This window comes from Gracilinanus agilis, chromosome 4 (genome assembly GCF_016433145.1).
Source record: "Gracilinanus agilis isolate LMUSP501 chromosome 4, AgileGrace, whole genome shotgun sequence".
Lineage (NCBI taxonomy): Eukaryota > Metazoa > Chordata > Mammalia > Didelphimorphia > Didelphidae > Gracilinanus > Gracilinanus agilis.
In genome coordinates, this window is record NC_058133.1 from 163,660,281 (window position 1) to 163,674,096 (window position 13,816).

At 38.6% G+C, this 13,816-nt stretch overlaps 1 protein-coding gene across 1 annotated transcript in view; it reads left to right on the forward strand.

Annotated features, from left to right (window-relative positions):
* The window catches only part of SPTA1 (spectrin alpha, erythrocytic 1), a 129,166-nt gene that overhangs the window by 53,111 nt on the left and 62,239 nt on the right, over positions 1–13,816 (forward strand). The window contains exons 27-31 of the mRNA XM_044675009.1: positions 7,192–7,373; positions 8,258–8,357; positions 8,451–8,648; positions 9,627–9,770; positions 12,105–12,208. Coding sequence (XP_044530944.1) covers positions 7,192–7,373; positions 8,258–8,357; positions 8,451–8,648; positions 9,627–9,770; positions 12,105–12,208 — 728 coding nt within the window. The remainder of the gene's footprint in view (positions 1–7,191; positions 7,374–8,257; positions 8,358–8,450; positions 8,649–9,626; positions 9,771–12,104; positions 12,209–13,816) is intronic.

Below are 13,816 nucleotides of genomic sequence, written 5' to 3' on the forward strand. Positions count from 1 at the left end.
GAGATCATTAGCTTCTACTTGCTCAATTCTAGCCTTTAGGGATTGATTTTCGGCTATAATCTTTTGGTTTTCGGCCATAATCTTCTGGTTTTCGGCCATAATCTTCTGGTATTCCTTTTCAATCTGGCCATTTCTGGTATTCAATTTGCTTATCAGTTCATTTGGTTTCTGAGCCTCACTTTCCAATTGCAAGATTCTACCTTTTAAACAGTTATTTTCTTGCCAGATCTCTTCCATTTTCCTCAAAATCTCAGTTTTGAACTCTTCCATAGCTTGTGAGGAGTTTTCCTTATTTGAGGAGGGTCTGGATGCTTGTTTGTTCTCCTCCTCTGTTTGCTCGGTTGTCTGGATTTTCTCTGTGTAAAAGTTGTCGAGTGTTAAAGGTTTCTTTTTCTTGTTGTTATTCTTTCTCTTCTGAGTTTCCTGTAACTGATTAGCCATCATTAGCCCAGCAGCTTCTCAGGTTTATCCTCGCGCTCAGTGTCTGTCTGCGGTCCATTGGCTCCTGAGGTCTGAGTTCTGGTTTTTTGCAAGGTCAAGGCCCCTGGTGGGCCCCCTTGCTTGATCCTCTGCAGGAGGTTCCTTTACAAGTCTCAGGGCGCTGCTTCCACAGTCGTATACCCGTCTGCACTGGTTCCCCACTCAGGTTTTCAGAGCTTTAGTTCCTGGCTGTGTCTGCCTCCACCCACGCCTCTGCCCGTGCATGTGCGCTCTGCGTCCAGCGTCCACTCTCTGCTCCTGCGCTCAGATTTTGCTTGTGTTCTTTGGCTTATTGGGGTCCTAGATCTTGCTGCTCTCAGGAACAGGCCCCAGAGCTGCCAATGACTCGATGGGTGCCCCAAACTTGCTCTATTTCTTTTTAGCTGGGTTCCGTGCTATAGGTGCTGTGTGTGGAGGGGGTGGGGGTGGGGCGGTTGCTCAGCCCGCGATTTAGTGAGAGCCCTTTATAGCCTGGAAATGTCTCGATTCCACGTACCTTCCACGCTGTGCCCTGTTGTGGGGTTCCTCCGTTCGTCTGGACTTGTTTTTATGTCCCCTTGAGGAGTTTTGTGTGTTTTGGTCAGGAGAGGTTAAGAGCGGCTTCTTACTCTGCCGCCATCTTAACCCGGAACCCAGTTTTTTTTTTTACTTTACAAAATGCTTTGTTTTATATCCTGAGTACTTTTAATGTGGTCCCTGCTAAGTCTTATGTTATTCTGACTATAACTCCACAGCATTCAAATTACATTTTCCGCTTGTTGATTGTAGTATTTTCTCCTTAACTTGGGAGCTCCAGAACTTAGCAAGGATGAATTTTCATCTTTGGGTCTCTTTGAGGTAGTGATCAGTGGGTCTTTTTCTATTTCTATTTTGCCCTCGGATTCTAGAATTTCTGGTCAGCTTTCCTTGATGATTTCTTGTGTCTCTTGTTTTGATTGTAACTTTCTGGAAGTCCGACTATTTTGATACTTTCTCTTCTTGGTCTGTTTTTTCCAGGTTAGCTATTTTTGTGATAAGGCATTTCATATTCTTTTCTATTATATCATTCTTTTGGTTTTTCTTAATTATTTCTTATTGTCTCAGGAAATAGTGAGCTTCCCCTTGTGCAAATCTAGTTCTTAATTATTATTTTCTTCTCTGAGTTTCTGGGATCTCTTTTTCCATTTTGGTAATTTTTTATTCCTTTCTTGATTTTCTTGCATTGCTCTTATTTTTCAAATAAAAAAAAAGCATCTTCCTCATTTGGTTTTTGAAGTCTTTTTAAACCCCTTCCAAAAGGTCTTTTTGAACTTGTGGCCATTTATTTTATTTGTTTGCTATTTTTGAAGTAGCAAAGAACAACACTGTGTCCTTCAAGTTTTAACTGGGGTTTTCTCTGCTCCCCTAATAGCTATCAATTGCTGAATTCTTTCTCCTTTGCTTGATTATTTAAATTACCTAATTTTTTTAAATCTTAGTGGCCAGGCCAATAGATTTAATTATTGGCTTTTCTGGACTCCCAGGCTTACTATTGTGCTGGGGTATGCTACCTTAGGTTTCAGGATTTTTTTTCTGTTGTTTTTACCTGAGTCCTATTTAGTTATTCCAATTTTTATAGTCCAGGATCTGATGTTGTCCCAAGTCCTCCACTTAAGTCCCAATCCATGATTGACCTCAGGAGTCCAACCAGAGTTTGTGGGTGATTCTGCTACTGCTACTGTAACCATGGACTCCACTCTTTTTGGAGTGACCACAGGTCCCCAGGACCTCAGCAACCAAACACTGGTTTCTGCTCCTTCCTCACTCCTTCTCTGTAATTATGGCAGCCAGGAACAGGGCAGGTGTCCAGTCCATATTTCTGAGGCTTCCAAAGTCCCTTCTTTGCTAGCAATGAGCCTTGACCTCTTGCTCTTAGGGCCTGGCACCCACAAACTACACAGTTTCTACTCCTTCAGTATCCAGCGTTACTGGGTACTGAGCCAATTATCTTGTTGATTCCATTCTGTTTGCTCTGTTCCTACCCCTAGGGCCTACTGTACTGGAACTGAGGCCAGGGAAGTCAGAAAACTTCCTCCCTAGTTTTCTTAGGCTGTTCAGCTTCACTCCTGACTCATCCTTTTTTGTTGCTTTTAGCTTTGATTCTGTGAAATTACTTTTGGTTGTTTGTGGGAGGGTATTAGGAAGATAAGAAAGTTTCAAATCCTACTCCACCATCTTCCCACAATACATCTGAAGATGCATAGAATCTTAAATGCCAAATAGGATATGATATATTTGATTTGGGAGTTAATAGGGATTGGATTTTATTGAAGAAATGGATGGTATTTTCAGACTTGTGATTTAGGACTATCACTCTGTCTGCTGAATGAAGGTTATATTGGATTGGAGAGAAACATGATGAAAGGAGACCTGTTAGTAGGCTAGTGCAATAATCTAGACATGGCCTAATTAGGACCAGAGTGATGGTTGAATGGGTGGAAAGAAGAGGGTGAATATGAGAGATTCGGTAAGATCAGAAATGAGAGGGAGTGAGGAGTCATGAGATAGTGAGCCTCCACTGACTGAGATAATAATAGAGCTCTTGACATTAATAGGAAATTTGAGCAGATAGGAGGGAGAGGAAAAATGAATTTTGTTTTGTACATGTTTAGTTTGAGATGTATATAGGACATCCACGTTAAGATATCTAAAAGGCAGTGAGGGATATGAGACTATAGCTCAGGAGAGACATTTAGTTTAGATACATAATTCTGGGAATTGTCTTCACAGGTATGAATGGTTGCATGGGAGCAAATAACATCAAAATAGGAGATAGGATAGAGTAGAGGCAAAGCCTTAGGTGGGGATATCCATAGTTAGTTTGGGATACCCATGATTAGTAGGCAAGATATGGCTGAAAATCTAATAAAGGAGGTGGAGGAAATGAGGTCAGGCAGGTAGGAGGAGAACTAGAAAGTAGCAACATCATGAAAACCTAGAGAAGAACAAAGGGAGAAGGTGACCAATGGTTTGAAAGATTCAAAGACTGCTGAGGTCAAGAAGGATGAGGTTTGAGAAAAAAAACTGAGATCCAGAAAGGAAGTTATCACTGGTAACTTTGGAAAGAGATTTCTATTCAGTGGTGAAGTAGGAAGCCAGACTGCAGTGTTTAGAAGAGAATACAAGGAAAGAAAGTGGAGATGCCTAACATAAATGCCTTTGATGCTGCATGTACCTTATCTTAAATTTCAACTTTTCAATAGTGCTAATAGTGGGGCTATTTCCACTTCACATGTGGGGAAATTGAAGTTCAGAAAAGTTAAATAACTTGTCCAAGATTTTATAAGTAGCTGGAAGTAGATTCAGATCTCCTGAATGTAAAGCAGCTATGGAGGAATCACTTTATCTCTTTCTGATCTTTAAAATGGAGATATTGACCACTGAATATTAAGAATTACAAGGGGCTTCTCCTCCACCCTTACACAGATGATCATATCTTCTCCAACATCCCCATCTAGTGGTTGTCAGTCTTTGAATGTATACTTTTTAGCAATGGGGAATTCACCTCTGCCTTCAACCAAAGCAGTGCATTCCATTTTTGTAATGCTCTAATTGTTAGAAAACATTTTCCTTAGGTTGAATTTAAATATTCCTTCTTATAACTGCCATGACAGGTCCTAGTTCAGCTCTCCAGGACCACGCAAAGCAAGTCTAAGCCATATTCTACATAACAGTCTTTCACATACTTGACGAAATCTGTCATGTTTCCCCTAAATCTCCTCTTCTCAAAGAAACACACACTCTGAATAGAAGGGATCTTTAAAAAGTTATTGATATTTTCTGTTTCTTACATTACCCTGGAGATGTAAAATGTATTCCATTTATTCTTCATCCTCCCCTTGCCTGAGAGCTATCTTGTATAACAGTAAAAATTTTAGAGTGGGGGAAAATAAAGCTGATCAGTACATTTAGAAAGATTAAAAACATTCGCAATGTATAACATCCATGAAATCCCCCTCCACAAAGGGTTAGATTGGAAGTGTAGAGGGAATCTTAGTAACTATCTAATCCAACTGGTACCTGGCCAAGAATCCCTTATATACACTTCCAATAATTAATTATTCAGCTTTGCTTGAACACCTGCAGTGAGGTACAATACACTGCTTACTCCCTAAGTAAGATAATATAACTTTTAGACAGCTCTAATAGTAACATTGCTGAAATATTCGTCCCATCTTACACCTTTTCCTCTTTCCTCCAAACTCTGGGGACCAAAAAAGCAATCTAAACCATCTTCCACATGACAGCCCTCTGAACCACTAGATTCCCTCTAACTTCCTAAATATTTTTTCTTTGTCTTTAGAATTCTATTCTTTTTTTCAATTTATTAAATTTTTTGTTTTTAGAAAATTTTCCACGGTTACATAATTCATGTTTTTACTTTCCCCTTCACCCCTCAAATTCCCCCCCCCAGCATAGCTAACTCACATTTCCACTAGTTTTAACATGTGTCATCAATCAATACTTATTTACATATTATTGATAGTTGCATTGGTGTGGTCCTTTCGGGTCTACATCCCCAATCATGTCCTCATCAACCCAAGTGTTCAAGCAATTGTTTTTCTTCTGTGTTTCCACTCCTGCAGTTCTTCCTCTGAATGTGAGTAGTGTTCTTTTCCATAAATCCCTCAGAATTGTCCTGGGTCATTGCATTGCTGCTGGTACAGAAGTCCATTGCATTCGATTTTACCATAGTATATCAGTCTCTGTGTACAACGTTCTTCTGGCTTTGCTCCTTTCACTCTGCATCAATTCCTGGAAGTCTTTCCAGTTCACAAGGAATTCCTCCATTTTACTATTCCTTTGAGCACAATATTATTCCATCACCAACATATACCACTATTTGTTTAGCCATTCCCCAATAGAAGGATATACCCTCACTTTCCAGTTTTTTCAACCACAAAGAGTGCAGCTATAAATATTTTTGTACAAGTCTATTTAACTATGATCTCTTTGGGGTACAAACCCAGCAATGGTATGGATGGATCAAAGGGCAGGCATTCTTTTATCGCTCTTTGGGCATATAGAATTCTATCCTTGAACATATCCTGTCCTTTCCAGGCCAACTTCCTCTGCAAAACATTAATCCACTGGACCCTACTTATCTTTTCTCTGAACTCTTTCAATTTGCTTCTTCAAATCTACAGCATTTCCATCTCATACCTCCTTTTCCATCATAAATTCTGTGAAATCATGGACCTTTGCTGCTGCCAAATTTCCAGCTGTTTTTACCTTAGTAACCCTGAACTGAAGTTGTTGGTCAGAATCAAGTCCAGAATGACAGGTCCCTTTATTGCTTGCCTAAACTTTTGAATGATGACATTATCATTACTGCAAGTCACACATTTTTCACTACTTTGTTTTTTGGGGGAGGGGAGAGACCAAGTTAGAGATCAAGTGAGAAGAGAGTGAAAGAAAAGGTGAGAGAGAGGGGGGGGGAGAAAGAGACTGACAGAAACAAAGAGAGAGAGAGGGGGGAGAAAGAGACAGATAAACGAGGGGGGGTTGAAAAAGAGACAGAGAGAGACAGAGTGACAAAGAGAGACAGAGAGAGAGAGAGTGCAATTTTCAAGATAATTGACATCCTCCAGGATTACAATATCATCCTTCTAAGACAAATTTGTAATGTTTCCTGAACTAATCTAATTCTTCCTTCTGCACAAGTGGTTTGTAGTATATATTGTTATGACTAAATAATCTTAATTTCTATTTTTACTTTCATCCAAATGTTTTTATCATCTCCCACTTTGGACTCCTGGATTTCCTCACATGAGTTATAATGTGTCGTCTTTATTTTTTAAATCTGTATTTTCTGTTCTGGAATTGATACTAAGTCAATTCCAAGGCAGAAGAACAATAAAAGTTAAACAATTGGGGTTAAATGACTTGCCCAGAATCACACAGCTAGGAAGTTTCTGGGGGCAGATTTGAACTCAGGTCCTCCTGACTCCAGGCCTTTGCATTCTATCCATTATGCTACCTAGGTGCCCCTGAACAAGATTTATACTAACTTGTTAGGCCAAGTTCTAGTTGTGGCTGTCTTGCCTACCTCCACAAAATGAGTAGCTAGATGATTCAATGGATAGACATCATATGCGGAGTCAGAAAGACCTGTGCATAAATCTGGCCTCTGATACTGTATGATCTTGGGTAAGTCACTTGAACTTTGTCTCGTTTTCCTCATCTATAAAATAAGGATAATAATAGCACCTACCTCATAGGGTTATTATGAATATTAAATGGGATGTATTGATCAGATATTTGTAAAGTATGTTGTAAACCTTAAAGCACATATAAATTCTAGTAATTATTATTCATCATATATAGAGAGAATATTTGTGAAAGTACTTTGAACTTTATGTGCTATGTAAGTATTGGAATTAATATAAGAATTAGAATTATTATTGTTATTTTATCAAAGCTGAAAATGATTGATTTTTTCATTCTGAATTTATTGACATTTCTCTTTTTTATTTTTTAATTTATTTTTTAAATTAAAAAAAACATTTTTTACATTTCTCATGAAAACCCTAGTAACTTGAAGGTTGTATTTTAAATATGTAGAGCTGGATGACTTTATTCACGTGAGCACCTGAGGGCTGGACCTAAGTATTATGCTAGATGCATGCTATTCTAGGACATGATTGCCTAGACTAGTGGCCTTTGATGAGAAGGGTTCTGACATTTCTCCAGGTGACTACTTTGGGAGAGACAGCAGAGAGGCTCATTGAGTCTCACCCAGATGCCACTGAGGACCTGCGCAGGCAACAGGTTGAGCTTGATGGGGCCTGGGATAATTTGCTTCGGCGCACAGAAGAAAGAAAGGATGACTTGAGCGAGGCGCAGAAGCTCTATTTGTTTCTCAATCAGGCCAGGTGAGGGGCAGAGCAACATCTCAGGTGGGTGACCATTATGCAGAGGTGGATGGAAAATTGATCCCATCCAGGGCACTTTTCTGTCCTGGGATGTTGCTGAGATCTGAAGGCATTGCCACTCCTTAGAAAGGGAACCAAAAATAAATGCCAGGATGCTTGTCAAAGTCACAAGTGGTTAGATCCAGAAGAAAGAACCTTCAAGTAGAAATTAGAAGACCCATTATCAAATCTAAGCTCTGGGTCACTTTCCCTCTCATAGACTCTGAGCTCTCTTACGAGAGAGCTTCTGAGGAGCCTTCCAGTTTTAAATCTGTGTTCCTAGGATCTTATGAAGTGATTTGACTAGATGCCCTCGCTATTCCATAAAATCATGAATATCATTATGTTTATTTTACATATCAAGGAAGTAAAGCCAAGAGAAGTCAAGAAGCTTGCTGAAGTTCATGAGTAAAATCTAGATTTGAAACTCAAATCCTTTAGCTCCAAATTTCATGCCCTTTTCACAATATTCCAAATCTAGCATACTTAATTGCTAAGAGGAAATTTACTTTAGGATCTTAAAGAACTATTAAAATGTGTAATGTTATTGCTAGATGAGATATAAAGTAGGTGGAAAATAGTCTTACAGTTAGCTTCTAAAGATCTGGACATTGACTCCTTTTTGGGTTTTCATCAGACTACTTCTTTGTTCTTTTCGTAATTTCTTAGCACTAATTCTCTCCCTCCTCAGTCTCCTTTGTTAGATCATTATTTACTATATACTTCCTAACTATAGAGATATCCACTAAGGCTCTTGTCCCTCTTCTTTCTTCACCCACTTATATCAAGAATTGAGAGCTATCTCCCCATTTTATCTTAATGATTATAAATGTCTATTTCCTTAGGGAAATATTGTCATGGATCAATAGCATCCGTGGTCCCGTGTCATCAGCAGAATTGGCTGAGGACCTCACAGGAACTGAAATCTTACTTGAAAGACATCAGGTAGGGCCATCTCCGTTTTCCTTCAAAGAAGCTGTCCTGCTTCTGACTGCTCTCATCTTCCAATGTAAATGGTTTCTTCCTCCCAATTGGCAGGAACACCATGATGAGATGAAGGCTGAGGCTCCTACATTCCAGGCCCTAGAAGACTTTGGAATAGACCTTCTAAGCAGTGGGCATCGGGCTGGCCCTGAAATAGAAGGGAAGCTGCAATCTGTTAGACTCGAAAGAGATGATTTGGAGAAATCTTGGGAGCGGCGAAAGAAGATGCTTGATCAATGCCTGGATTTCCAGGTACAGCCAAATTCTGTTCCCGGAACACTGGGAATTGGATCTGGACTTTGATCCATCTATCACATGTATATAATCTTTGTTCACTGTGAGATCTTCCTAGAATACTGGCCTTCCTATGCTATTTGCAAAGATTCACCTCTTATCTATCTCTTTTTTGAATTGATGATTTCCTGTATCCTCAGGTTTGATTCTCCTCTCCTAAAATTATAGCCAAAAGAGACAAACAAGAAGGGGATTGAAATTGGATATAGAGTGGGTTGATTGTATAATTGAGTATGTTGAATTATATATTTCCAGCTGCATTCCAAAGTCAAGGAAGGAAGGAAGGAAGAAAGAAAGAAAGGAAGGGAGGAATGGAAGCAAAGAAGGATTTAAGTTCTTACTATGTGCCAGGCACTGTGCTAAGTGCTGGGAATTCAAACAAAATTTCAAAAAGAAAGTTTTTGCCTTCAAGGAACTTACATTCTAATGGGGGAAGACAGTCTATGAAAGGGAGCTGAAAAGTGTGGTGCATGGAAATGGTGGTCAGGGGGGGAAAGTTAAAATTCAGAAGCCAGAAATAGAAGGGAATGAAAGCCAGCCTAGAACCTGCCAAAAATGGAATAGAAACTCTAATAGAAACTCATCAATGAGAGGAGACAAGCCTCACAAAGGGATGTTCCAAGTTGAAAGACTGCAGGGTTGGATGGATGTTCTAGGACAAGGAGATCACAGATACTGAGGGAAGCTCAAGGAGAAAGGGAGGAAAGGAGGAGAGCAAAGGGGAATGACAGAAATAAGCCTTTAAAGATAACTGTTCTGTGAAGAGCTTTAAATACTAGAATGAGAAGTATGTTTTCTCCAGTGTTAATCCTAGTTCATGCAGCGCATTAGGAACTGCAATGCTTACTTCTGAATGTAGTGCCTCTCCTGTCATTGATGGAGAAAAGATTGTGTTACAGAAATCTTAACAGGTATTTTTTCCCTGAATCCCCACAGCTGTTCCAAGGAGACTGTGAGCAAGCAGAGAGCTGGATGGTGGCCCGAGAGAGTTCTCTGAGGACAGATGACAAAAACTCACTGAGTAGTCTGGAGGCCTTGATGAAGAAGCGTGATGATTTAGATAAGGCAATCAATGCCCAGGTATACAGGTCAAGCTGTGCCTCTGATGTCCTGACCCACTATGTGCAGGCTATGACTGGGTGAAAGATTAGCCAAGAGTACTGGGATGTGGGAAGCTGGGGGGAGACCAGAGTATTTCTCCTGAACAATCCATTTAACTGCTGGAACCAAGGAAATGCAGAATCAGGGGCAGCATGATTCACATTCATGATGGAGAGAAGAGAGATGACTGGAAGTAGAATCAGACAACTGACTTTCAAAACCTAGTAAATGCTCAGTCATCTTGCTCAAGGGACTCAAGCTCTTTGGATCTCGAGGTACTCAGTAAAATTAGGGGGCTAAATTGACTTCTCTCTAAATTCCTTTTTAACTCTAACTCTTAATCTTCTCTGAACCTGTTCCCTTTCTGTAAATGAGAAAACTATTTCTTGTACTACCTATTTCTCCAATTTGTGGTAGGGAAATATTAAAATATTAAAGGAGGAAGGAAGGAAGGAAATAAACATTTGCTATAGGCCTACTATGTTCCAGGCACTGTGCTAAATGTCTTACAAACATCTCATTTGATTTATACAACACTAAGAGGTAAGTGCTTTTATAATCTCCTTTTTAGAGTTAAGGAAACTGAGACGGGCACAGATTAAATGACTTTCCCAGCTGGGATCATATAACTAGTAAGTATCCTAAATCAGACAAACTCAATTCTTCCTAAATCCAGGCCCAGAGCTCTAACCAACTAGCTGCCTCTCATTAAAGACACAGAAATGGATAATATCCATACTTGTTTGATATAAAGTATTCAGGGATTTCATTGGGGCTTGAATGTGGGAAGCAAGGTTGAATTAAAAGATACATTTTCCAGACTCCCTAGTTAGGCAAATATTTGCCAATTGAGATCTACGTTCTGAAGATTAGGGTTTGGACTACAATCAAGTAGTTATAGTTAGAATAGATTTCGGGCATTCTTAAATTTATGCAGCTGCTCTCAGTTTTCTTGTATTTCTGAAGCATAAAATTATATATAGAGATCCTCACAGTTTAAGGAAATAAAACCCCCAAACCAATGAATCTATCATTCATTAATATTGGCATGTTATAATCTGTATATTATATATGCCATATATATACTTTAGTTATCTGTAATATGTGTATATTAAATACTTGTATGTTTTCCATATCTATATACTATATACATGATGTATATGTATATGTTGTATATGTGTTATATATACATATATATATATACACACTTAATTGGGACATCCCTATAGATCATATATATGTCTATATATGTAAAATGAATTATCTGATTGTCTAAGAATTTGTGGGAAAGTGGAGTATATATACATATACATAACATATGTATGAAAAAATAAATGTGTATATCCATATATGAATATTCCAGTTTCCCAAAGAAATGAATTCTTAGATAATCATTCGCATTATGAGAGGAATTACCCTAGAATTCTAGGATTCCATAAAATCACAAGCTCCTCTGGCATATTTTAAATATGATCATTTTTTAAATGATTTACATACATCTCTTTAAGAATGCACACAGGGTACAGATTTATGGATTGTTGCTTGTAAATTTTTCATATTATTCAGCACAAATCATGACTGCCAACTGTGTAAGAGAGTTATTAAATGGTTTTCGAATGGGAGGGGAAAAATGCTTTTTGAAACCTGGACTGGATCCAGATGGGACAGGGCAAAAACAAATGAAGAAGAAAGAAAAGCTCTTCCTTATGTGTAGTAAGGCTATCTTTGTCCCCCCCAATTCATCCAGAAAATGAATGAATTAATGAAAAAGCAGTAATAAGTAATTTCAGGGTGCTAAGCAAACAAAAAGAGATATATAAGAAAATGTGAAATACACTACTAAAAGAATAGCTAGATTGTCCCTATCCTCAAGGAACATACATTCTAATGGGAAATACAACAAAATAGAAAATAGAGGCAAGATTGATGGCAAGGCTTGGTGTTCCTTTAGCATCATGAACAGAAAGAGAGAAATGACTTCTTCCCCTTTCCCAAGATATAAATAGGCAGTAGTCTAGAAAGGGGAACTTGTTAAAGTTTCAAATTAAAGGTTTGGGGGAGTGGGGAATGGTGGCAGGATTTTTCTAGAGCATTATTTGATCTTATAAAGTAATTTCCTCTCAATAGCATTGTGATTATAGTACTTGATTTCCATTTATCATACAAGATGAGGAAACTAAGTCTTAGAAATATACAAAATGACCAGTTACATGACCATTAGCAATCATAGCTGGAATTTGATCTGAGTCTCTGACTCCCAACTCAGTGTTCTTTCTCCTATACCATGTCACCTCTAACTTTTTCTTTGTCCAGGAAGAAAAGATAAATTCACTGAAAAGTTTTGCAGAGCGGCTCATAGATGATGACCACTATGCCAAGAAGGAAATTGCTGATCGGCTTCAAAGAGTGTTGGACAGGTCAGACACCAAGAATTATTTCATTCTATGATTTGCAATTTTTGGTGGTTAGTGGCTTCCCACTCAGACATTATTTGCTAGGTGGGGTCAGATAGTCAGCCAGTTAACCAATAAGCATTTATTAAGCATCTATTTTGTGCCAACTATTGTGCTGGAGATAACAAAAAAGAAAGAAAAAAAAATCCTGCCCTCCAGAGCTTTCTTTGGGGAAACAATTAACAATTCTTACTTGGTATTAATTCACCCTAAACTCTAGAATAACTCATTACCCTAACTATGAAAGAGTCCAAAAAATAAGAGTGCTTAGAATATTTTTATCTGAAACAAAAACAGTTCAGATGCAGGGCAAATGTTGGGGGGACCATTTGTCTACAGGTTGTTCAACCATAAATGTAGTCTGAGAAAAGAAACAATTTTATCTTTGCCTTCATGGGGATTTAGGAGAATAGGCTGGGGTGGGTATAGGGTCAATAAGCTAAAAAATTGTGTTTTGTGATGGTCTAGGCCTATATTAGACTTCAATTTAAGATATAGGGATAGGTCATGATGGGAAGAAGTGTGTGTTCTGACCCTCTCTGAATATAGGCATCCTGTGACAAAGCCCCTTTCACCTTCTACAAGTTAACATCTTCACTTTTCATAGAAAAATTGGTTTTAAAGTGAGAAGAGATTTCAAAGCATCTACTCTCACCCCTCATTTTATAGAAAAAGAAATTGAGACCCAAAGAAGATGAATGAGTTACCCAAGAAGTATCACAAAAGTAGAAAAAAGTCTACATGGGTCTTATATACATTTTAAGTCCAGATCATTTTTGGAGAGAGTGTCAGAGAACTTATAAATCAGAATATGAGTCAGGGAAACACCGAATCAGGAAACACTGTGTAGCAGCCTGCAAGTAGTCGTGTCTGTGTGTGTGTCTGTGTTTGTTTGTGTGTGTGAATATGGCACCAGACAGAGCTTCCTAGAATTGCACCCCACTGCTCATATGAAGCAATATCCCTAGAACCTGAGACCAACTTGGGTATCAGTGATTCTAAGAATTCAATTCTACTTGAATTCCCTGAATTCTTATTCTGCGTCATACAGTTTGCTTGATTTGGGAGGATATAAAAATACAAATGCTACATTGTCCTTTCCTTCAAATGCCATGTAATCTTGAAGGCAGAATGAGGTACAAATGTGAGGAGTTAGAAAATGAAGAGAAATGGGAAAGTGCAAAAGAATCTATAAAGAGAGCAGGTTGATAAAATATCCAATGAGATTCTGAGTGCAAAGGCCTGGGTTTGGATCTCTATTGTGCCATACTCTCTGGGCCTCAGTTTCCTTTAAAAAGAAGAAATTGGACTAGATGAAACAATTCTCATGTCCTTTCTAGCTCTAAATCCCTGCCTCTAAGGTCTTCCAAAAGGGAAAGGTTACTTTTGGCTAAGGACTTGCAGTTGGGAAGTCCGAGAGTAGATGGGAATTCCCAGATAATCACAGAACAGTTTTAAATGAGATATGCAAAATAGGGGACCTACTCTGGGAGATTAGTAGAAGAAAGATGTATGTTTGGGGAATGGACTATTACTAGCATCACTGTCATTTTCATTACCAGTTAAGTCTTT